The sequence below is a fragment of the Tamandua tetradactyla genome, chromosome 19 (genome assembly GCF_023851605.1).
Source record: "Tamandua tetradactyla isolate mTamTet1 chromosome 19, mTamTet1.pri, whole genome shotgun sequence".
Taxonomy (NCBI): Eukaryota; Metazoa; Chordata; class Mammalia; order Pilosa; family Myrmecophagidae; genus Tamandua; species Tamandua tetradactyla.
Window position 1 is genome coordinate 42,945,859 of NC_135345.1, and position 25,349 is coordinate 42,971,207.

The window sequence follows — 25,349 nt, forward strand, 5'->3', positions numbered from 1 at the left end:
CTGCATTGTACAGTATAAGGCAGAAGTCTGAAATATTTCCCACCTGAAATGCATTATGCTTAATTTTTTAAAAATCAGTTTGAAAACCATCTGAAAAGGCTATTTTTTTTGTTTGATTTTAATTCCTCAAATTCAGTTTGTTTTTTGTCAATTTTGAAGTTTCACTTTTTTTCAACATCCTACAAGCAGCTGTAGACATGAAATGGTGTCCATGTGTCAAAGAGCTTGTCAGGGAAAGCTGCCAGTTGGTTTCTATACTGATGCCAACAGCCAATTTTGTCAACCAACAGGTTCAGTTTATGAAAAACTAAAATGAAATCTCGCCATCCTACTTTTACGGCAATTTACTGGTATCTGCTATGCAGTATCTACTCCAATACTGAAAACAGGGCAAAGTGCTGTAGGACTTAAAGGTTGCTTGTGACAGATCCGGCTTAAGAAGATAGTGAAACTAACTTAGGCATCATTCACTCCAAGGACTTGGTGGTAGTTCACTAGGAGGGGTGTGGTCACATTCTTCTGTGTGTGTGAAGTTAAGTAATGTTCACAATATTTACAATAAGAAAAAGACCTTCCACTGCTCATGATGTAACTTACAGTAAAAAAAAAATTATTCATGCTTCTTTTCATATCACATGATGGTGGCAAGACGAAAGGACATGCTTGTCTAACACTGCTTTGTTAAGGATAAATTCTCTGAAGATGAAGCATCAGCAACTGAATGGAAGGCCAGAGAGTTCATTTTCTTTAGTGTAGCTATTCAATCTTCAGGCAAATATCACAGAATCCTTCAACACATGCAGCTATGGTGTTTCTGTGGCAGGACGTTTCTGTTTCAAAGTGTCAATGAGGGATAAGACCCCTCTTTTTACATTAGTTGTGACTCTTTTGGTCATAGAGTCTGCTGGCGGAGGAGGTGGGCGCACTTTTTGTGAAGGTGGCCTGGCTACCAAGCACTTCTGGTACCGTAACTAAAATAAAACAGAAAGTGGTCAAAGGTAGTTAATAATGAACCATCAGTTCTTGTTTAACATGACTTTAATTCATCACAAATACATTTACTTCTAAAAGTAGAAGACCTAGCTCCTAAACATAGAGTTTAAAAATAAGCGGGTTTTGGGTGCATGGGTGGTTCAGGGGTCTATGCTTGCCTTCTATGCAGGAGACTGGGGTTTGATTCCTGGAACATGCACCCCCCCCCCCCAAAAGTGGGTATTTTATTAAATCTCTTAAGAGATATTAGGTCCAACAATGGTGTTCTGGCTTTTGTAGCCCTCTTCTTCCATCCAAGTCCACCCTCTATTTACCTGTTCTGTTAATAGGCTACATGTTATGTGCCGCTCAAAGGGCCAATAAAAACAAAATGTGTTTGAGAGAGAGATTACATTTTTCATCAGAGACATATCCATCCGAGCAAGTTCTCATGGCTAGCTGAGTGACACCGTGGTAGAAAGGGCATAATTTGAATCTAGGTTTTATCACCTGTGAACTGTATGACCTCAGGCAAGCTTTTAATCTCTCTGAGTCTAATTTCAACTATAAAATGGCCTAAGAACTGGAGTGTTCTTATACTGTTATGGAAAGTGTTACAATTAAATAAGGTCTGCTTGTAGAATGCCTAAAATAGGCCTAGCATGCAGAAGGCATTTATAAATGTTTGCTCCCTTTCCTATTTCCTGCTTTAATAAAAAAGAATGATGAACTAGCTTTTCAGAATACATTTTATTTACAAATTTAAATAAATTGTCACCATGGACAACTTCTATCCTTCAGAAATATACCTGCTTTTGTGTTAACGGAAAGATAACTAACTTCAAAATTAGGTAAATTTAAAATGTATCAAAATTTTTTCTTACCCAAGCTCTTTAAAATAATTTTATGGCTGATTTTTAAAACTCAGCTTAGTACAGTTGTGAAACAGGTTGATGCTTCCCTCTAAGAAGCATAAGATATTTACAGCAAACTCTGAGGAAAGGATGTTTGGCTGTGTCACAATATTTTAACATGCCTCAGATGCCACAAAGTAGCCCCTTTCATCTCAAATCATACAAAAAATGATTTCTTACATATTTCCCCTGTGTAAGGCATTTTGCTAGCTCTGTATCATGACTAAAACACAGATTTGTAAGGGGGCAGGTATGGCAACACGGGACTTGGAATTTAAAAGGTTAGTTATGTACATCCAGTATGAATCAAAAATGCCCGTAAGTGATGGATCTCCTTAAGGGTCCCTCTGTCTTATTTCAAGTTTCAGCAAAATATCTTTAGCTGGGTCTATACCACACCATTGCAAAATATGCCTTAAAAATTAGGTAGATTCAAAAGAAAGTGTTAATGTTATGGCTGTCTCAGATGGCATAAATTCAGAGAATCAAGCAGTTCTGAATCAAGAAAAAAGCCATTTAAAAATGGTGGATTCAAAATGTAAAAAAGGCACTGATTTTTATCAGTATGCTGTGTACTGGATTGGTTGAACCACTTCAACTGATTGTTCTAATACAATTAAAATAGGAAGCAAATCAGTAAAAAGTGTTTCTAAGAAAGTAGATCTAGGAATCAGAAAACAAACTGTAACGAGTGATAAAGCTAATTATCTCATTGTCATCAGCATGTAAAAGGTATAATTAAAGCTGAAAGCCATTAATTTTAAGACTAAAACCATCTATTATGATCCTTTTCAATCTCATAGAATATCTAATTTTTTTTTAACTAATATCTCCCTTTTTTTTTTTTTTCACATTGTTCCTTCTTTCCATCTCAATTCCTTATGCCTGGTTAGTAGACTCAACTTCTCTACTCTTGTTTCTCTCTACCCCAACCCCTCTGTTCCTTTATATTCAAGCATATGTGAATTAGAATCCTGGCTCCATAAGTATACACAATACTTGAGGAGAAATGATACCTCTAATGAAGGACTGTGGTACGAATGAAACAAGATACTGAATACACAACACCAAGTCTTTAAGGAAACTGTCCTTCCCTTTTCCCTTCCTTCTTCTGTACTTCAAATGTGGTCTTTTAAAATGAAGGACTCTAGGCCCCCAATACTAGCAAACTATCCTTTCCATTTCGCTCACCTGTAACTGGCTCTTTTTCTCCCCTGTTCTTCATCTTTGTCACTTGGCCTCGCACCTCATCCTTTTCCCTCATTCTCTACTGTATGCAAAAAACAGAACTCTCAACTTCCCTTTCCTAGGCCTTTACCTATGCCTGGATACTTGGTACTTTCTGCCCTGTGTGAAAGGAAAAGTTCTCTCTAAATCAAATTGGAAGTTAAGGCCCTTTCCCAGGCTCTTAATCCACCATTATTTTCTGCAAAACCTTGCTACAATAATGTATATGACATCCTACTTCTATCCAGCTTTACTGGCTTGTTTCCCTCCACTTAAAAATGGTATATTATCTTCCCCAACCTGAAACAAACAAATGAACAAATGGCCAATGTTGCCCTTCAAGCTAGCCCTTCACTGTCAGATTTTGTGAGTTATCTACTCTCAGGGTCTCCACTTCTTTGTCCTCTCAGACAATTCTCAATTCAATATCATCTTTTACTTTTTTTTTTTTTAGGTGCATGGTCTGGGAATCAAACCCAGGTCTTCCACATGGAAGGCAAGCATTCTACCACTGACCACCAGTGCACCCCATCTTTGACTTCTAGCACTTTCTACATTAGGACAGAATTTTGCTTTATGTATCTCCTCCACTATACAGTGAGCTCCTTTCAGCAAGGATCACATCTTAAGCATGTTTTAAATCCCATTACTACTGGACTGAATGAAATATATGTGCTTCAAATTCAGCACTCCTCACCCCAAGCCAGGCAATTCTCTACAATATCTCTCAAATCATCTGCCATTTTCCTAGTTTTAACTCTCTTCCTTCTCTCACCTGGATTAATAAACTGGCCTCCTAACTGTTCTCCACCCTCAGACTTGCCCTTTCAACCTATCATATTTTGCTGGCTTGGAGCTATGTGCCCAGAAACATGTTTTTAATCTGAATCCATTCCTGTGGTTTTGAACCCACTGTAAATAGGACATTTTGATGAGGTTACTTCAGTTAAAGTGTGGCCTAACTGAATCAGGATGAGTCTTAATCCTATGACTGGAGTCCTCATAGAGAAGGCCAAAGACAGAGAAGCCATGGGGAGCAGCAAGAAGTTGGAAGTGAACTGAACCTGGAAGAGAAAGGAGAAGATGCCGCCATATGCATTGCCATGTGACGGAAAAGCCAGAGACCAAGGATCATTGGCAGCCAGCCCCAAATCACCACAGTCTTCTGGGAGAAAGCACTGCCTTGCTGCTGTTTCAATTCTGGACTTCTCCTAGCTACCAAACCATGAGCAAATAAATTCCTGTTATTTTATGCCAACCCATTATATGGTATTTCTTTCAAGAGCTAGGAAACTTAAATACCTCCACTTTGCTTTTGGTGGAGTATTCTTTTAAGATCTAAATGTGATCAGTTCACTTCCCCGCTTAGCAACCTTTGCTGAAGAGAAACAAAAAACTCAGCATGACATCACAGGCCCTTTATAATATGGACCTCACTACTCCCACTTGATTCCGGCAACCCAATCTGTACTGCCAAAATGTACCCTACACTTCAGGCTTTGTTATTATACTTATAAAGTTCTCTCAGTTTTTACCAGAACTTTTTCAGTGCCTGGTATAATAGGTGCTCACAGGATGTCTGTTGAATGATGGAGAGGTAATTTTATTTGTTTCAAATCATACAAACAACACTATCTTTGTCAAGCAGCAGACCTGAGTTAATCTAGGTTGGAAGTGGCCTCTGTCACTTCCTAACTTTTGCTGTAATTTTTGCTGTGGGGCCTGTTATTTACTTTTACTTAGTCTTTGTAGTCTCATAAGTAAACAACTTATCTGATAGGCTTAAGGATTAAATGAATTAAAAGATATAAAATATATAAAAATAGTACATTAAAAAACAAACTATTTGAAACAAAAGTCTAAGCAAAACTAAGAGACTAAAAGAGCAATTATAATTGGACTTACAATATAAATGTTTGCAATAATGGTTGGTTTGTTCCTTCCACAATTATTGAGGGTCTCATACAGTCATGTTATTTTCAAAACCTAGTGGTCATAGCACTGAACAATCAAACAAATACTATGCCTTATTGAATGTCCAATCAAGTGGGAGAAGAAAATATAAGCAAATCAAAATGAAATGGCATACTGTCTCAAACAATAGGGACTCCCAAGTCAACAGGCCAAGCTCTTGATCTTGAGGCTTGCTCTTATGCTTATTTATGTAGTGGGGAAGCTAAGCCCACCTATAGTTATGTCTAAGGATTACCTCCAGAAAACCTCTTTGTTGCTCAGATATGGCTTCTCTCTTTTAAAGCCCAACTCTGCAAGGAAAATCATTACCCTCCACCCTATGCAGGACATGACATCCAGGGGTGAAAGTCTTCCTGGCAATGTGGGATGTGACTCACAGGGATGGGATGAGCCTGGCCCTGGCACCATGGGATTGACAACACCTTTCTGACCAAAATGGGGAAAAGAAATGTAACAAACTAAGTTATCAATGGCTAAGACAGTCCAAATAGAGTTAAGAGGCTATTCCGGAGGCTACTCTTTTACAAGCTTCAGCTAGATATTGCTAATTATGATGGTTTGCCAAACCCCAGCCAAAACCATTTCTGTTGACCCTAAAGAATACCTAGGGCTCTGAGATTCTACAAAGGTTGCACACACTTAGAGTACTTTCCAGAAACCTACACCCTCCAGATGGTTCCTACGCTATATAAGTCCTGAAACCCAGAGGGGTCAGCCTCTCCAAGAACATCAACTAATTCCATCCACCATCCCATATTATTGACACCTTTTTCCGACATGAAAAAGTGAGAATGGGCATAGCCCAAATACCCCTAAAGATTGGGGGAAGGATCAAAGGAAAAGGAGGAGTTATAACAAAGAAGATGGTATTTATAAATGAGTATGACTGCTGAATCATTATATTGATATTTCTTTCAGTCTCCAGTGTCTTAGAGCAGCTAGAATGAAAAACCTAAATTGTGGAACTGTAACCCATGCCACACTCAGAAATCTGTTCTGTAACCACTTGTTATAATGTACTTTGAAACTTACTGCTTTTTTTGTATATATGTTCTATTTCACAGCAAAAAAAAAGTTAAAAAAAAAAAAAAAGAGAGCTCTTACAAGTCAACAGTAAAAAGTAACCCTGAAAAAAATAGAAAAAATGAAATGGTAGATAGTATCAAGCTCTTTGAAGACCACGAAAGCAAGGAAAGATGAAAGAGAAGGCTGGATACAGTGGTTGGCCAGAAATGGGGATGGCCAAGATATGCCCAGAGGTGGCTCAGGAAAGGTTTCACCAATTAGGAGCAGGAATTAAAGGAAGTGAGGGAATGAGCTATGCAGGTGGGGTGCGGCTGCGGTATTCTGTGATGAGGAGACAATGTGTAACAAGTGGGTGTCAGTGAGGGGTATTGGTGGATTCATCAGCAAGGCAGCCAGTGTAGTTGGGCTCAAGTGGGCAAAGGATAGAGTAGGAGGAGATGAGGTCAGAATGACCAGCAAGCCTCGGCTAGAGGACCTGAGAGGCTATTTCAAGGACTCTAATACTCTGCTGAGGGAGACACAGAGGATATGCTCGCACAAAGAAGCAATGCAATCTTATTTACATTTTAAAGGGATCACTTTGGCTACTGTGTTGAGGACATGCTGTGCGAGGGTAGGACGAGGGCAGAGGTTATTGCAGTAGAACATATGAATTCTCAGGGAGGAAGCAATGGAAACAGTGAGAGGTGATGAAATTCTGGATACATCTTGATGACAAAGGCAGAAGAATTTGTGGATGGAATGGGGATGGACAGGAGAGCAAGAAAGGAACTAAGAATGATACCAAAGGTTTTGGTCTGAGTGATGTGAAGGAGAGTTGTGATTAAATGAGATGGAAAAGACTGGGGCGAGAGCAGGTTTGGGAGGGAAAGTCAGGAGTTCTGTTTTGGTCATGTTAAGAGTAACACCCTAGTACTCTTTAGTCTCGGCTGAAAGACTGAGAAAGACCTGGAAACTCCGGGGCCACGTGTGCCACAGTCATGGCCGCATTGGCAAACTCTGGAAGCCCCGGAGAGGTGGGGGTAATGCTGGTAGCATGCATCACCACAGGATCGACTTCAACAAATATCATCCATGTTACTTTGGGAAGGTTGGCGTGAGACATTATCACTTGAAGAGGATCCAGAGTTTCTGTTCAACTATCAACCTTGATGAATTGTGGACTTTAGTTAGTGAACAGTTGGTAAATGCTGCAAAAAACGAAACTGGAGCTGCTCTCATCATCGACGTGGTGTGATCAGCTACTCCAAAGTTCTGGAGAAGGGAAATCTACCAAAGCAGCCTGTCACAGTGAAGGCCAAATTCTTCAGCAGAAGAGTTGATTAAGAGTATGGTGGGAGCCTGTGTCCTGGTGGCTTGAACCCATATGGAGGGAAGTTCATTAAATGCTAACAGACACTTTTCAAAAAAAAAAAAAAAAAGAGTAACACCCTAGTGCAGAAGATGAGAAAGGGAGTTCAAAGAGATTTGATGTCTATATGAGACTGGGGTTCAGAGAACAGGTTTGGTGTGGAAATATGATATAGATGTCCCATCTAGATGGGATTTAACAAAAAAAGGAACTTAGTTCACAAACTAACATCTGGATAACTGCAAAGGTCATGAAGAAAAAGAGGACCAGCCAAGGAGACTGAAAAGGACAGCCAGGAAGTAAGAGCACCAGGAGAATATGGTGCACCAGAGTAAAAATGTTCACAGGAGAGGCACGGCTAAGCTGCCTCAGATGCTGCAGATAGCCAAGGACAGTGAGGACTGAGAAATGACCACTGATTTGCAACGTGAGGTGAGCGATGGCCTTGACAAAGGCTGATTTGATGGAGGGGTGGGGCAGGAGCCTGCCTAGAGTGGGTTCAAGAGAAAAGAGAAAGAGAGACTTGGGAATGGCAAGGACTAGAATGGAAGAAAAATAAATCAGCTGGATTCAGGACTAAGGCATGTAGCAAAACTCTTATAATTCACAGTCTACAGTTTACCCAGGCCTCTGGGGTACCTCTTTCTTCAGCTCCAGACTTTAAGCTATTTTACTGCTTATTAGCAAAATCCAATTTTAAATGTGTATGTTACTGGCAACAAAGAAAAAGAAAACATTTTAATTTTGTTCACTATCACTCAGTTTTGGTAAACAGCTATGTTATACAGCAAGAGTGTGGTAAGGCAGGGTGGAGAGAACAGAATAAAAGTTACTAACATAAAATGTGGATTTGCAGTAAATTTTAATGATTCATTCTCTGGTTATGAAAAAGAAAAATTATTTCTGGTTTTGAAGATCATTCTTTTTAGTGCTCTACAGAATTTAGCTCCACCCAACTGCTTCTTTCAGGTACCCTGCCTGGCCCTTTGAGATGGCAACTGCTGATCATAGTTGATGCAGTCGGCAGGAACAAAGGTGTTATAAAATAAAGCATTATTTTAGAGATCTGATTTTTTCTTTTAAATGAGAAGTTCTGTTCTAATCTATGGCATGTAAAATGAAAGCAGGATCCAAGCTGAGCAATTTTCTGGGCTACTCACCATGCAGGCAGCCTGAACTGCCTCGGACACGTTAGCGGCATTTGGCTCGCACCAGAAAACATGGCACTCAAAGCGCTGGTTCCCGGTGTCCATGATGAAGGCAAATGTGTGGACATCCTTCCCGACACCCATGAAGGACAGGAATCGCACACGACACTCCACTAGGGTTTCCTCTTCACTCTGCAAGAAACACCGCTTAGTACCCTTTGCTTCTCTGCAGGGCTGGGCAAAAGCCTTAAAAGTTTAGGTCTTAAACCATAGAACGAAGCTTAAAGGGCAGCACATAGGAACTGTATTAAGAAAATAAAACCAGACTGAATTCAGAAGCATTTATGTGCTCCTAGAAAAGCGAGTTTCTGAATGTGTCTGCAGTAGGTGTCTCATTCTGCCATTTCCTCTCGCTTGGAAAGACTAAGCTACTACAGCACATGAAGTGAATTCGGTCCTCTCGCTACTATACTCCAAGTCCGTGAGTTCATGATGGAGAAGAATGACGTCAGAAGAACCAGAAGAGAAGCTTCTGAGTCCAAAGGACAGCAAAGGTGCACACAGATCCAGACACATATGAAGGGAAAAATGATTTTTAAAAAATATGTTCCGATTCCTTCTTACTTTTTCACTGATGACAGTCACAGTAGCATCGGCCACATTCATGTTCACTGACGGCCAGTCCTCCTTGTTGGATGAGGTCATGAGATTTTCTATGGCACTGTTCAGGGTGTCCATTCCTGTGGATGGAGGGAGAACTGGGAAATGTTAAATGTGGGACCGGATTACCTAGTAACAGCAACACCTAGCCTGATCCTTTTCCTCCTCTCAGAAGACAAGACATGCCTGCTAAACTGTTTCTTAGACTTTCCCGATATGGACCAAAAGCTTCCATTCTCATGTTTGAAAGAAATGAACATCAGCTTTTCCAACAGAAAGAAGGTTTAAGAGTACTATTGCCCAATAATACTTCATTGTACAGATAAATCACATTTTATTTATTTATTAATCAGCTGATGGAAATTTGAGCTGCTTCCTTTTTCTTTTTTTTTTTTTGGCTATTACAAATAATCGAGACAGAATCATGTAGACAAGATATTTTCATTTCTCTTGGATATATGCCCAGAAGTGGTATTGCTGGGTCATATTGTAACTCCATGTTTAATCTTTTCAAGATCTGTTGAACTATTTTCCAAATATTACAAACCATTTTACATTCTCATCTGCAGTATACGAAGGTTTGAATTTTTCCACATCCTTTTTTATTCCTGCTAAACGTTACATTTCCCAGCCTTCCTTGCAGCTTGATAGGACCAAGCAACTAAGTTCTGCCACTGGGATGTAAGTGGATTGTTATGAGTGCCCCTTCTGGGTGACATCCTTAAAAGAAAAGGAGGCGGGCTCCCTTAGCACCTTCTCCCTCCCCACCAGTTAAGAAGAACTGAAGCAGGTGATATCTAGCCTCAGAGATGGAAGCCCCAAGTTGAGAATGAGCCCTTCTACAGCCCTGGATTGCACTGTGGACTGAGGGGTGAACGAGAAATACATATCTTGTTAAAGCCTCTGTATTTTGAGGATCACATGTCAAAGCAGCTTATCATCTACTGTTCTTTAGAATGGGATTAGTTATGTGCTCTGGCTGGTTAGAGTGCAAGGGCCTGACTAAAGACAAAGGAAGGGAATAAAATAGTAGACCCCACCCACTTGGGAGGGTGAACACCTTCAGTGAACTCCCAAACACTTACAAAGTAGAAAGACAATAAATGTTTTACATACCGACTGGTTTATCTACAGGTAACATGCCCAAGTACTGCACATGGAACTTCTGGACCAGCTCAGTCTTTGGTGTTGGAAAATCTACTATAGGGAACAAATGCAGTAACACATCTTTCTCAGTGGTTCCAAAACACATGTTGAATACAGCCCTCACTCTATGCTACCAGAAATACTCAGAATATCACCTGTGTCTCAATATCCTATGATTCTGGAGGTAATTATGGCAAATTGTTATAGAAGAATAACATTTCTTACTCTAGATGTTGGTGGTACTGTCAATCAAACTCAAACTCCCATTCAACTCTCCTTTCTAGAAATGAAAGCACAACTTTCTTTAACTACAAACTATGTGTTAAAGCTGTAACTGTCTCTTTGACATGCATGAGTAACAGCTTTTGATGCCTGGAGTGGTGTGGCTGATGCCTGGACAAAATTTAATGACAATGGGCACAATCAGAGAAAGGGGGAAAATAAACAGAAGACAGAAAAAGTATCAACCCACATTATTTTTATCCTAGGCTATACATGAATTATAAAAATAGAGACAATATTACTTAATTTTTCCAACAACAAAACTCATTCTGACCCTTTGTGCCTAATCCTATTGACACAAAATCAGCTATGCCACCCAGAGTGCAAGTTCAACATAATTTGTTGAATTAAGTATGCTTTTTAAGGAGAATGGAAACACTGGGGAAACATTTGAGCCCTGAAGTTCTTGAGCAGGCCTGGATAGTGCCACAAGGAAGAGAAGAGATGATGCTAAACTACCTTGCAAAGGAACATCAAGATTCACATTGGTCCTTTCCTGTAAGGAACTGCAGGCCAGGGCTTTGGCATTCCTCCGTTCGGCCATAATCTACAGAAGAGAAAATCCAATTTTGGTTCATGGTTACATGTCCTGTGTCTTCAGCTTTTCCAGCCAGTAAAGTGTCTTGAGTTGATTTCACTTCCAACTGAATAAGCTTTAGTTTACTGTCTGATTCCTCATCCCCAATATCTCTAGGTTATAAATTTTGTTAGAAAATTGTGCTCACTTTCTCTGGAGATGCCCCAGAGTAATAGGAGTCTCCTAGTTGTTTGGAATTAACTTCTTTCATTCACTAGGCTCCCACCTCTACTGCAAACAACCCAAACATGCAGGGACCTGCCAGCCCACTATGGTCAGTGGATCCTGTAGTGATAGTTGTTCCACTTAGTCCTCTTTCAGGGCTTTGGGGACAGATTACATGGGTTCAAATCCCACCTCCACCACTTGCTAGCTGTGTGACCTTGGGCAAGTCACCTGACCCCTTCATGTCTCATTTCCTCACTTCCAAATGGGGATAATAGTAGAATCAATGTCACAGAGCTCTTCTGAGGATTAAATGAATAAATACATGTTGGTACTCAGAGCACGCTTGGACAGTCAGTGCTCAGTAAATATTAGCTGCTCTTATGTCATTATTATCCTCAAGTTATTTAAATCTGTCAGGCTGCCTTCCAAATGCTGATGTGTCGTTTACTTAAGGGCCATCACTTTTCACTCATTTCCCAGCCAGTTACACAGTGCTATGGATTCAGGGACTGAAAGAAGCCCACCCTTTCTTAATGACCCCAAAGTAATTCAGATCTCATCCCCAAATCAAGTTTTCCATTCCAGGTGGAAGGAAGGTCAACGCTTCTGCAGAGCTCCACTTCTCCCATGTCCAGACCTGTGACTGAACAGTAAGCTGGAGGGCTGCTGACCATAATAATATCAAGTATTTAATGAGCACCTAGTCTGCACCAGGCTGTCTTCTAAAGGTTTTACACTAGAATGAGTTCCACAATGGCAAGGAGATTTCCTGTTTTGGACTCTGCTGTCTCTCCACTGCTTAGAACAGTGCCTGGCACATATAGGGTGCTCAGCTGTATCTGCTGTATAAGTGAATGAAGAAACAAAACCTAGGGAGCTGCAACACTGCCAGTGGTAGTGAGAGGTGCAGCCACTTCCCAGTCCCCTCCCAGCAAGAAAGCAAACATAGGGTGGAACAAAAACATGGTGATCTGTAGACAAGCACCTATCCTGCATGTCCCTGGGCTCTGGCCTGTGGGGCCAGTTTATTTGGGGGCTGGGAACAGTTCTCTATCCCTGCTCCTTCTGTGGGGTCTCTGGCTTCCACTGCTATTCTCCTGCTGCTCAAACACCAGGTTGGGCCGTGGCCTGGGTCTGGCCTCTCTAGCTTAGAAGGAATTGTGGGAGTAAGGCTAGTGTTACTGTGTCAGTATGAGAAATGAAGAGAACTCTGTCCCAAAACCAGAAAGGAGCTATTCAACGAGGTAATACCAAATTTGGCAAATGGAAAGGCCTGGTTGAAGGCTGTTTGCATGACAATGTCCTGGGAGGCCTAGTTGACCACCATTCGAACACAAACCAGCAAGTGATATCAGTGCTAAAAACACCAACAATACCAATAAATCAAATAATCAGTAAAAAAAAAAAAAAAAAAAAAAGGAAAAAAGAAAAAAGGGAGTGGGGTCAATCAAATCAATAGGGTGAACCCTCCATCTTGGGGGTCGTTCCTATGAAACTTATCCCCATAAAGGATAGGCTAAGCCTACTTAAAATCAGGCCTAGGAATCACCCCCAGAGAACCTCTTTTGTCGCTCAGATGTGCCCTCTCTCTCTTTCAGCCAATATGGCAAGTGAACTCACTGCTCTCCCCTCTCCATGGGATATGACGTTCAGGAGTGTAAACCTCCTGGGAACGTGGGACAGAAATCCCAGGATGAGACCCAGCATCAAGGGACTGAGAAAACCTTCTTGACCAAAAGGAAGAAGAGAGAAATGAGACAAAATAAAGTGTCAGTGGCTGAGAGATTTCAAACACAGTCAAGAGGTTATCCTGGAGGTTATTCTTACACATTATATAGATATTCCCTTTTTAGTTTATGGTGCATTGGAGTGGCTAGAGGGAAGTACCTGAACTGTAGAGCTGTGCTCCACTGGCCTTATTTCTTGAAGATGATTGTATAATGATATAGCTTTTACAATGCGACTATGTGATTATGAAAACCTTGTGTCTGATGCTCCTTTTATCTAGGGTATGGACAGATGAGTAAAACATATGGATAAGAAATAATAGGGGGAACAAAGGTTAAAATAAATTGGGTAGATGGAAATATTAGTGGTCAATGAGAGGGAGAAGTGTGGGGCATGGTATGTATGAGTTTCATTTCTTTTTCTGGAGTGATGTAAGTGTTCAAAAAAATTATCATGGTAATGAATACACAACTATGTGATGATGTTGTAAGCCACTGACTGTATACCATCAATGTGACAGAATGTATGTTATTTTATTAATAAAAATATTTTTTAAAAAACCCAATAATACCAACACTGCATCCCTGGAGGTCAAAGGACAGAACAGGACCAAGTCTACCCTTGATCAGCTCATTTTTGGGGAAAATAAACCGGTGTGTGTCTAGAAGAGGATGGTTAGGAGCCTGGTGATGAGATGCAAAAGGTGGCTGCAGAGACTAGGGTAGTGGACATGAAGAAGGGAGAAAATCAGCAGCAGAAAACACAGTAACAGATATTTGTCCAGTGACTTTAAAACATGCCAGGCACAGCACATGGCTTCAAATATCTAAAGGGCTGTCCAGGCTGGAGACAAACCAGAGTAACCTTTCTCTGCTGTTACAGATCACAGATCTCAAATAAGTGTATGGAGGTTCTAGGGAGGAAGACTGCAGGCCAATGCAGGAAAGAACTCTGTAACAGGCACGGCTGCTCAATGATAGGAGAGAGAGTCTCCTGAAAAGTAAGAGACCCTGTAAATGGAAGCAACAAGTGGGGGCAGGGGCAGGTGTTTGTATGGGGAACTGCACTGGAGGGAGCGAGCTAGGTTGGATGGTGTGCTGGTTTGAAAGGATGTATGGACCATGTTTTAATCAAAATCCCATTTTGTAATGGCAGAATAATCCCTATTCAATACTGTATGTTTGAATCTTAATTAGATAATCTCCCTGGAGAAGTGATTTAATTAGAGTGGTTGTTTAGCTGGATTAGGTAACAACATGCCTCCACCCATTTGGGTGGGTCTTGATAAGTTTCTGGAGTGCTATAAAAGAGGAAACATTTTGGAGAATGAGAGAGATTGAGAGAGAGCAGAGCAGAATGACATAGCCACGAGAAGCAAAGTCTACCAGCCAGCGACCTTTGGAGATGAAGAAGGAAAATGTCTCCCGGGGAGCTTCATAAAACAGAAAGCCAGGAGAAGAAGCTAGCAGATGATGCCATGTCTGCCATGTGCCCTTCCAGATGAGAAAGGAACCCTGATTGTGTTCACCACGTGCCTGTTCAGATGAGAGAGAAACTCTGTGTTTGCCATGTGCCTTCTCACTTGAGAGAGAAACCGTGAACTTCATCGGCCTTCTTGAACCAAGGTATCTTTCCCTGGATGCCTTAGATTGGACATTTCTATAGACTTGTAACTGGGACATTTTTTTGGCCTTAGAATTGTAAACTAGCAACTCATTAAATTCCCCCTTTTAAAAGCCATTCTGTTTCTGGTGTACTGCACATTCTGGCAGCTAGCAAACTAGAACAGATGGTGATATCCAACTGTTCTCATCCCGAGGCTTTGTGACTCTAAGGAGGTAGGACCTTTACCAGCATAAGCCAGTGACCGTAGCCCTGCTTCCCAGCTGATGGTGACGCCAACACCTGCTACCTGCATTTCTGCAGACACCTGTCCTCCTACCTACTTTTGCTCTCAACTCAGGTGGGTCAATTCCCCGGGAAGTCTGCCTGACTCCCTTCCCTGGTTTTCCAGCTGGACTTGATGTACACATCTTTGCCACCGTTTTGCCCACCTGCTACAGCCCCAGACTGTAGAAGGAGTGACACTTTGAGCTACACCTGACACATACCATAAATTCATTAATGATGCTGGGCTGACCCAATGGTCCGAGTGCCATTTACAGGTCAACCCACTCTGCCTTTTCACATCTTTAGCTGCTTAAGCTGTGAGAAAAAAGCAGGGCTCATTGCACCCTGACCCCCTTACCTGGGAACAGATTTCGTGGAGACTTGTGGCAATGGCTTTTGCTGGTGTGTCACATCGAAATACATGACATTTCAAAATTCTTGTATCTTTGTCTCTTGCTACATAAGCAAAATCCCTGTTCAAAAAGATTTATCACTATGTTAGAAAAGGTAACCTTTAACAATGCACTCTAGTTATGAAAGTTAATTGAGCTAGCAGTTAGTGTATCAATAGTAAACAGTGTATATCTTGGATTAAAAAGATAAATAAAATGTCAATGGCTACCTACAAGACAGGAACACTTTTATGGGTCATATTAGGAATTAATTTCTGACTAAAATGATTCCACTGTCCTCCAGATCTGGCATGCTGAACTCTAGACTCTTTTAACCTTTAATGAAGACAGAATTTTACAAGCACATCCTATCTGGTATGAAAGCAAATAATGCAATTATAAATATTATGATTTTAAAACAGAAAACAGGCCTGAGGGGAGCATGAATTTGCATGAGCGATATAATGACAAACGTCCTAGTGCAGAAGAAGCAAAACAATAGGCGCTGATGTGTAAACGTGCACAAAAGATGGATGAGGCCCACAGCTGCTTGAGAATGCTGACAGGCAATCACAGGGTACACTGGAACACAGAAACACACAGACGAGACGCCCATGAAAGGCATTTGATCCTGATGAGCACTTCTCATGTCCAGATCAAAGGGTGAAGGTAGCAACATCAGTCCCTATTGTTTATTCAGACACCGTGGTGAGCGAGCAGCTCATGCTGTACTTAGCATCTATTTTACTGATTAAAGGATATCGACTGTGATATTACTTGGCTTCAAAAGAACTATGCAATTCAACCAAGTTTTTCACTGCTGCTATTGGAGAACAGTGGTTTAATGATCTAAGTGTTTATGAGAAATAAGTGTCCAGATCTACTCATCTGACAATGGATCACAATGATTTCTTTGCATAGGATGCTAAGTTAGGAGACTGTCTGTAGCTATAACCATGGATGAATTGATAACTCGCTATAGTGAAGGTCTGGCCAGAAAGAAAATGTGGGTAGAGGTGAGGGAGAGGGACTTAAAGCCTGTGCTCCACTGCCTTGTCATCCCCATGTAGCCCCACAGGAGGTTCTGTAAGCCCAGTCTCTAAGTCAGAGGCATCCTTACCCAGCAGACCCACAGCCACTTTTATTTATTTATTTTTTTTAACATGGGCAGGCACCGGGAATTGAACCCGGGTCCTCTGGCATAACAGGCAAGCATTCTTGCCAGCTGAGCCACCGTGGCCCGCCCCCATAGGCACTTTTAAATTCAACCTACCCACACCTGACCTCATGATGAACTCTCACCAAACTTCTCCTTCTTCCTCATGTTCTGTCTTCACGCTAGAACTACAAAGGTCTTTTGACATCATTCTTACCCTCCAGAGCTAATCCCCATGTCGGATCTATTTTACCTCCTGTGCATATCCTGAATCTATCCCCTTCCTTCCAGCCCTAACACGACATGGGTGTTTTAGGCAGGTTCTTGCTTCCCTACCTTTGCCTGTGCTGTCTCCTTCTTCTGGCCATGGTATGAACTCCCAGCTGGGTGAGCACCCCTTCCCAGTGCTTCCATGAGTCCCCTGCATACTGCACTCACCCCTGGTAGCGTAAGTGTCTGTTAATGAGCTTGTCTTCCCCACAACTCCTTGAAGCTCCATGAAGATGATCTGGGCCTTATACCCAACACCTAGTCCAGGCCTGACTATGGTTAAGCACCAGTGTCTGGGCATGGAGTGCTCCTACTCCCTTAAAGCACAGTGCTCACTATATCCTTGGGAAAGCTGGCCCTTAATCACAGGCAAGAACAGGATCCATGACAGTGGGTTGAGGCCAGAAAAATAGGTAGGGTTGAGTCTGGGTGAAAAGCTGGAACAGAACTTGGGGAGGTGAGCACAGTCTTGCTCCATGCTGCTCTCCAAGGTCTTTCCACCCTAGTGTGAACTACCACTGAGGCAACATAATACTCAGAAAAGAAATGAACAGAAAGCATCACTTTTGGAAACCATACTCAAGGGAAGCCCTGTTTACTCACCTCTCATTACTCCTCTTTCTTAGATGGATCATAAAGTAATAGACACAGTGTCACACCTCACGCAACATTTTTCCTTCAAACTTCCATGTTCAGCTGCCATTTCTCAGGCCAAATCTCTCTGGGGTTCCCTATGGCCACCTCTATAGGATACTTTAGCCTGGATTTCAAGTGTTCCAAAATTTGTTGCACTAAACCCTCTGGCATCATGCCCTCAACTGAGGAGCTCTCCCTTTTGTTCCAGAAAGTTGGGTCTCAGTGCCTGCCTGCTCATTGGATTTCAATGCCCACTCAGTTGGTCTGTACTCTTATTCACTGAGTTCTATGCCCACTCACTGCAGTTCCTTCCCTCACTTGGTGGCCACTGGAAATGTCCTCCCTGAACTGTCCAGAGCTCACTCATCTCTCCTGTATGGTCCAGCTTGAGGTCTGCCTGGCCACTCCATCCTCCAGGCTTGCTTGTGTCTAAATGTTTGGCTGTGTTTCAATCTGGCACCACAAAGGATAAGATTTCCTTATACCCTGTCTTTTATAGTTATTCAACCAGTCTCATCTGTGTCTGTCCTCTGACTGTCCAATATAGCCAAAAGGGCACTGAATGAGAATTCAGGGGACCCAAATTTTAGTCTTACTAGAATTGCTGGTTCTGCTTAGTTCGGGCATGGAACTATTAACTTCATCACTAAATGAGGGTTTGAAAGCCTAATTTCCGAGGTCCCTTTCTGCCTATGACATTCTATGCGGTAAGCTTCCGAGGTTCATTGTCCTCACCAAAACTCTTGGCAAGCCTACAATGGTAACAACTGCAAGGCTACCAATAAGGAGGATAAAGCAGGCCCTGGTCAATAAGCAAGGGATCATTCCTACCAAACTGCAGGTTGTGTCCTCTGTTCTTTCATTTGTAACCCTCTAGGACTAATATAAAAAAAACAACTATTATTAATCTGCACTTTCTTCTGGCTCAGGAGAAGGTGAGTAATGCCTGAAGGGTACCACGTGCAACTCACATCTTCCCAAAGGAGAAGCTCAGCAGCCTCAGGCTTTGTTGTAGGATTCTAACAATATTTCTAGTCTTTTCTTTTTCTGTCCCTCTCAAATACCAGCCTAATAGATGAGGCAGTATAAATCTGTTGGTCCATGACTAGATGAACCTGTGTAAGCAACACCCTGGGGCTTTCACCTAACCTCCCAGGAAAAAAAAACAAACAGATTTTCTCTTTTCCTCACTGTAGAGGTTGAGAGATTTGCATAAATTCTATTTTATTCCAATGGACCATCCCAAGTCACCCTTAAAATAGCTGAAAGTCCCAAATATGAGGATCTGTGAGAGGCAGGAGGCCTTTCTTTCAGACCTGCAGAATGGGTAAGTCAAGTGTCTTCCTGTACGCAATGAAATACATGGCTGATCCCATGTCATCATTACTTAGAATGAAATCCAAACATGTCTTGACTGGTTGTTTTAAAAACCTGGCTTTTTAGCACTTAGTTGCTGAAAAAGGCTGCTATGGTAGAATAATGCCTCTTTCTTCCCAGGATGTACGTCTTCTAAGTCCCAGAATCTATGAATCTGTTTACCTTACATGACCAAAGGAACTCTGTAGATGTGATTAAATTAAGGACTTTGCGATGGAGAGATTATCTGGGTGGGAACATGTAATCAAAAGGCTTTGAAGACGGAGGAAGAGGCCACGAGCCAAGGAATCCAGGTGGCCTCTAGAAGCTGGAAAAGGCAACAAAATAGATTTTCCCCTGGAGTCTCCAGAAGGAACTCAGCTCTGCCACCACCCTGAATTCTGCCTGAAAGACTCATTTCAAATTTCTGACATCCAGAACTGTAAAAGAATAAATCTATGTTGTTTTAAGTCACTAGGTTTGTGGTAGTTTGTTACAGCAGCAACATGAAACTCACACAACTGCTATTTGGCTTTATATTCTAAGTTATGAAATGGTACTGAAAACATATATACTTTAAATATTCAATTCACTTCCACAAATTACTTCTAGCTTCTATTATGTGCCAGGCACAGGGATACAAACACAAATAGACAAGGTCCCAGCTTGGGAAGTCCAAGAGTCTAAAGTTAGAAATGGGCAGTGGACATTTGAGCTTCATCTTTAAGGACCTGGCCAAGGCAAGAAGCTGCCTAGTTCAAAGAACATTTAAATGAACCCAAGCCAAAGCACAATGGCAAGAAAGGCCCTAATGTGTTTTGGAAGAACTCTTGGTCATCCTGTGCTACATCCTCGGTGTGGTGGTGAGGGGCCATGTATGGCTGTAGGGGTGCTGTCCAGGGGTCCAGAATGGACTTGCAGAGTGCTGATGTTCTGCTAGGAGTCTGGCCCTTAGCGTGAGCCATTCAAGCCTTGCAATCTGGCACATGACCCCTTCAGGCATGTGTTTTAGTAAATTCTCTCCAGTGGAAAAAAGTGGGTCAAGGGAAGGAAAGTATTGAGGACTACTTCTGTGGCCCAGGTGAGAGAGGATGAGTAGGGTGCCAGCTGGTAAGCAGCTGGGAGAATAAAGTAGAAGAGACAGATGGAAAAGAAGTGTTAGAAGAGGGGTTGGCAGGGCTAATAGGTGTGTAGGTGGTTGTGCTGGTTTGAAATGATGTATGTACCCTAGAAAAGCCATGTTTTAATCCTAATTCCATTTTGTAAAGGGAGCCATTTCTTCTAATCCCTATTCAACATTGTATGTTTGAAACTGTGATTAGATCAACTTCTTGGAGATGTGATTTAATCAAGAGTGGTTGTTAACTGGATTAGGTGGAGGTGTGTCTCCACGCATTTGGGTGGGTCTTGATTAGTTTCTGAAGTCTTATAAAAGAGGAAACAATTTGGAGAATGAGAGAGATTCAGAGAGAGCAGAACAATGCAGCCACGAGAAGCAGAGTCTACCAGCCAGAGATCTTTGGAGATGAAGAAGGAAAATGCCTCCCAGGGAGCGTCATAAAACAGGAAGCCAGAAGAGAAAGCTAGCAGATGATACTGTGTTTGCCATGTGCCCTTCCAGATGAGAGAGGAACCTTGACTGTGTTCACCATGTGCCCTTCCATTTGAGAGAGAAACCCTGAATTTCATCAGCCTTCTTGAACCAAGGTATCTTTCCCTGGATGGCTTAGATTGGACATTTCTATAGACTTGTTGTAATTGGGACATTTTCTTGGCCTTAGAACTGTAAACTAGCAACTTATTAAACTCCCCTTTTAAAAAGCCACCCTGTTTCTGGTATAGCGCATTCCAGCAGCTAGCAAACTACAACAATGGTGAGGACAATCAGTAACTCTGGGGTCCTTGCTAGGATAACTAAGTGCCCCCATTACTAGAGTGCGGAGAAAGGAGGGAGAGCAGGTTTGGTGAAGGAAGGTGATGAGCTCCAGGTTGGACAATCAGGTGTGAGGTGCTTGGGGGACACCAGGGGCGGAGGCCCACCAAGTAGGCTCACACTTAGTCTAGACTTGGGTCCATGGTCTGGACTGGAGACACAGATCTGGGAGACAGACAGCTGAAGTCGGGGAAGCAGCTGAGAATGCAGAAAGTGACAAAATACAGAACAAAAGTCCAGACGCTGAGAAAGACAGATATTTAAAGGCCCAGCGGATATGGAGGGACCAGCAAAAGGGATAAGAAAGAGTGTTAGGAGGCGGGAGGTGGGGAGGAACTCCAGGAGAAGGTGACTCCAAAGACATCAATGAAAGGATGTTCCAGAGAGGGTGGAGAAGGTTCCAGAGCTATTAGAGAGGTCAAACAGTAGAAGACAGACCATTTGGACTTAGCAACAGGGAGGTTTGAAATGATCTTTGCCCCCAGGCAGCTTTCCCCAGAGAAGGGAATTTGGGACCCCAAGCTCAGCAATCTGAGAAGTACAGCAGTTAAAAGAACAGTTTTTCTTTTTTTAAAAAAAACACTCATTCTGGAACTTTTTTCATACATATAAACACAGACAGAATAGTAAACAAACTCCCAAGTCTAATCATTCAGCTTCAATACATCAAAGTCCTGTCATACTCTTATCAGCATTTTAAATAGATTTTTTTCCTAATGAGCATTATGACGCCAAAAGTCATGTTATTTTTATAAAAGAAATTTAGTATTTTCTAGAGGTTTTCCTGTATCCTGAGGTGGGGGAGAAGGCAAGAAATTGCTCTGGGGTAAACAAACCTCCGAACCTAGAGTATAATTGACGGACTGTGCAGACCCAAACTGGCAAGATCGGCTGAGGGCTGGCCAGGTGAAGAAGCAGGGCTGTGGATTCAGGAGGAAAGAGGGAGCCATCTGGCTGGCCTGCCATGCTCCACTTTCATGCCAGAGCTACCAGCAGCACCTGGCCTGCTGCACCCGTCCACAGAGCCTGGTACCTCCCACCTCAGAGGGACGGGCTTCTGTGTCACCTCCAGTCACACACCTTCATGGCCTCATGTATAAAATCAGAGTTGGTCCAAATGAGCTCCAAGGTCCAATCTGAACAACGCTCTTGTTTTTCAACAGATCCTTTTAGATGTCTCTTTCTGAGATGCTCTGACAAGCCCAACAGCAAGAACTAGTGTTCTCTTTGCTCCAGCTCGATTAGAAGACATTTGCTGAACAGATGTGGGGCCAGCCAGTTCGCTGGCTCCCCACACATGGAGTACAGCATGCTATTTCTCATCCCATGTATTTCCCACGGGTACTGAAATTATTGCATTTTATTTTATAAATCAAGAAGAATGTTAACAGCTGTGGTTTCTTGTGCCTCTTCCTAAAACTGAAACAATAGCTAGTACCAGGAATCAACAAACCCCTTGCTGTTTGTCTACTGAGTCCCTGTGTTTCCAATTCTTTTTGTTCCTTTCCTTTTACTGTTCTCCCCAGTAATTATTCCCCCAGAGGACCAATCTGGAGTTCTGCCCAAGAAAAATGTCAGCACTAAGACATCTTACACGACAGCTTCAAATTTCTTAATGGAAAAGAAAAAGGACAACAAAATTGCTCTTATTGCTCTCAGTTGTACAGCATTCTAACCACGCTGTAGGGGTGTAATACATTTTTATAGAATGAAAGAATAAATAATTCTTTATTCAAATGGATTCTATTAAAAAGGAGTCAAGACAGAACTACTTCCCTACGCTTATGTCTCTCCCTCTGCAACTCTCTCAGCATAAGTGGAATTTGTTTATCTTCTTACCCTTCCTCAAAAGGAATTTAAGAGTCAACTACAAACCTCAGTGGTTATCTAGGCTAACTTTTCAAAGTCCCTTCTACAGCAGCCCTGACAGGTGGTACCTAGACTCTTTCTAATGCTATGATATTTCCTTAATGATTTTTCATCGTTAGAATGCTCCAAGCAAACCAAAATACATTATTTTTAAGCGTTGCGCTGAAACTTGCTTCCCTGTAACTGTTGCTTGTTGGATCTAGTTCTGCTTTCTGGAGCAGCACAGAACAAACTGAGCTTGTCAGCTACGTGATAACTCATTCTGCATAAGTCTCTCTTTTTGCCTTCCCTGTGAGACTCACTTTGATTCAGTCTACCACCAAATCCCTCTGTTGGTGTTTCTTCCTCATGAAGTCTCCACAATTTGATGAGTCTTTCACCCAATACATACTTGCTTGGGTCAACTACATGTAATGTCTTTTTTCCCCAGGGGATTAGATAGTTTATTTCCCCACTCAGAAGGTGGGGAGTGCCAGGGGGCTCCATCTGCCCCATGCTCCCCCCTCCTCTCACACATATGGTTTAATCACAAACTTTTCTCTGCTTCTCCCGAATCTCTGGACTGTGCAAAATAGACAAGGTACTTCTCCCCTCACCCTCCCAGGAGGCTTGGCAGCTGAGGAATGGAGGGCGGGAGGGGTAGAGTTCAAGAATGCAGTTTCCCCATCCTCACCCCCAGATTATACTGTGTCCAGGCCATGAGGGCAGGGAAGAGGCAAACTCTGGGACTCCTTCTTCCACTCAGAAACCTCCAGATCCGCTCCCCACTCCCTTTCCCTCACTAATCCCTGCAGTCTGGACAAGGAGTGGGCCTCCATCTGCAGTGAATGGGTTGGAAGGAAGTGGTCATAAAGTGAGGGAAAGGGGGAGAACTGAGAAGACCCCAGGAGGTAGGGTAGATGGTGCTAGTGCATGAGCTCAGGCTGCTTCTGCCATCCCCACTCCACCCCAGGCCCAGAATCCCTAAGAGTCTGACCAAAAAGGCACATATGAGGTGGGGGTGTGGGAGCAGTGGGAGATGCGAGCAGGACTACGGTCCCCCTCTCCAGCTGGCCCTGCGTTGGGAGGGCTGGGACTGTGCTCTTGTCCTAGTGTTCAAGCTCTGACCTTCCAGAAACAAGCTGAGTCCTGAGGAAAACAAATGAAGCCTACTAATCCCACTCCCTAGATGCTCTAGTCTTGGGCGGATTGGTGGGATTGGGGAAGGGAGTCTCCCAAGGGTATTATAAAAACCTAAAACCATTAAAAAAACTTTCTGGGGAGAAGTGGTTCCCAGCGTCTTGCCTCCCCATCACCCAGCAGGTCTGCTCAGCAGCCAGGGATGAGGGGAGGACCAGAGAGCTGCGAGAGGAGGCTGCAGCCCTAAGGGAGGGGCCCAGAGAGTGGGCCTGTTAGCACCATGCTATGTTGGGACGCCCATGAGTCTGACTGGTCCCTGGGAAGGGGCCCCCCAGGGCTGAAGTGCCCACTTGCTAAAGCTTCTGTACTCTTGAGGGGTGACCTCTGCAGGGGAGGGAAGGGGGAGAAAGCTGCAGCTGAAGTCCAGACAGGGGTCTCGGAGGACCCCAAAGGATGCCTCTGGGAACCATGACTTGAAGAATCTTTGTACCACAAACTGGCCCAACAGAATCACAACCAGAACCATCAGCACATTCTGGATGTGGCCACTGCCTAAGTCCAGGGCTGCCACCTGCTGCCCCTCTGTATGCTCCATCTGGCAAAACAGTGGCACAAGGAAGTCAGCCACAAAGCGGGTCACCTGGCCTAGGAAGCGAGTCAGGCTGTGCTGGCAGATGGGTAGGGCCAGGCAGCAGAGGCCCAGGAGAGTCACCACCAGCTCTGGCTGATGCCACTCTCAAACAAACTTGAGGTGATCTTGGTGAAGTACTCGTGGTGTTCTCTGTTGCAAGTGCTGCAACATGGTCTAGAACTCTGGGTTGTAGATGGATTGATTTTGTCCCTGATGGTGGTGAGCAGCCATACCCCTGCCCCATGTTGCTGCTAGGCTCTAGGGATAAGGTAACCATCTCAGGATTGGTGGGTGCAGCCACCCCCTCGACCTCTTGTTCCTGCTGTTGGTGATAAAAGATACAGCTGTGGAGAGTATCCTCTATGTCCTGGGCTACCTTCTCCTCAGAGGTGGCAGACAGTGTAGGTTCTCTGTCCCCCCTGTCAGGCAGGACCCTGGCCTTGTCTAAACACCATTTTTCAGGCTCCAGTGGAGGACAATGTCAGCCTGCCCTGACCCAGACTGGGGATGGAGCAGGGTCAATGCATCCTTGCACTGGGGTCAGCCTCCGCTTGTCACGATGCAGCCTGAGGGGCACAAGCAGCTCAAAGATTACAGAGGTGTGGGCTTTGTGAAGATCCAAATGGCTCTCTCTCCATGAGCTGTTTATGCAAAGAATTTGTGAAGACTGGCCTGATTTGGATACATGATAGGTATTTGTTACATGGTAATTATTTTTATTATCAAATGAGGAAAAAGAAATAAAAAATACAATGAAATACTGTTTCTTTGTCCATGCAGGTTGTTTTAATAAACATTTGCACTTACATGAATTATATTAAGACTCTCTAAAATGTAACTAATGACCCTTTCCTCCCTCTTTATATTTCTGTTGAAGCTATTAGCCAGCAGATGTTACTATCCCAGAGGGCAGGTCTCACCTGC

General features: G+C 42.9%; 1 protein-coding gene and 2 pseudogenes across 19 annotated transcripts in view; 1 reads left to right on the forward strand and 2 right to left on the reverse strand.

The window, feature by feature from the left end:
- Nucleotides 1-329: 329 nt before the first annotated feature.
- The window catches only part of APBB2 (amyloid beta precursor protein binding family B member 2), a 452,510-nt gene continuing 427,490 nt past the window's right edge, over nucleotides 330-25,349 (reverse strand). For 17 of the 19 annotated variants that reach the window (XM_077136712.1, XM_077136715.1, XM_077136711.1 and 14 more), the window contains 6 exons: nucleotides 15,422-15,536; nucleotides 11,160-11,247; nucleotides 10,389-10,472; nucleotides 9,237-9,352; nucleotides 8,625-8,804; nucleotides 330-971 (listed from right to left, as the gene is read on the reverse strand). In XM_077136712.1, coding sequence (XP_076992827.1) covers nucleotides 804-971; nucleotides 8,625-8,804; nucleotides 9,237-9,352; nucleotides 10,389-10,472; nucleotides 11,160-11,247; nucleotides 15,422-15,536 — 751 coding nt within the window. In that variant the 3' untranslated portion in view covers nucleotides 330-803. The remainder of the gene's footprint in view (nucleotides 972-8,624; nucleotides 8,805-9,236; nucleotides 9,353-10,388; nucleotides 10,473-11,159; nucleotides 11,248-15,421; nucleotides 15,537-25,349) is intronic. The other 2 variants (XM_077136716.1, XM_077136709.1) reach the window with 1 other exon arrangement.
- LOC143663723 (large ribosomal subunit protein uL15 pseudogene) lies at nucleotides 6,320-7,473 on the forward strand (annotated as a pseudogene).
- On the reverse strand, nucleotides 19,151-24,903 carry LOC143663724 (bcl-2 homologous antagonist/killer pseudogene; annotated as a pseudogene).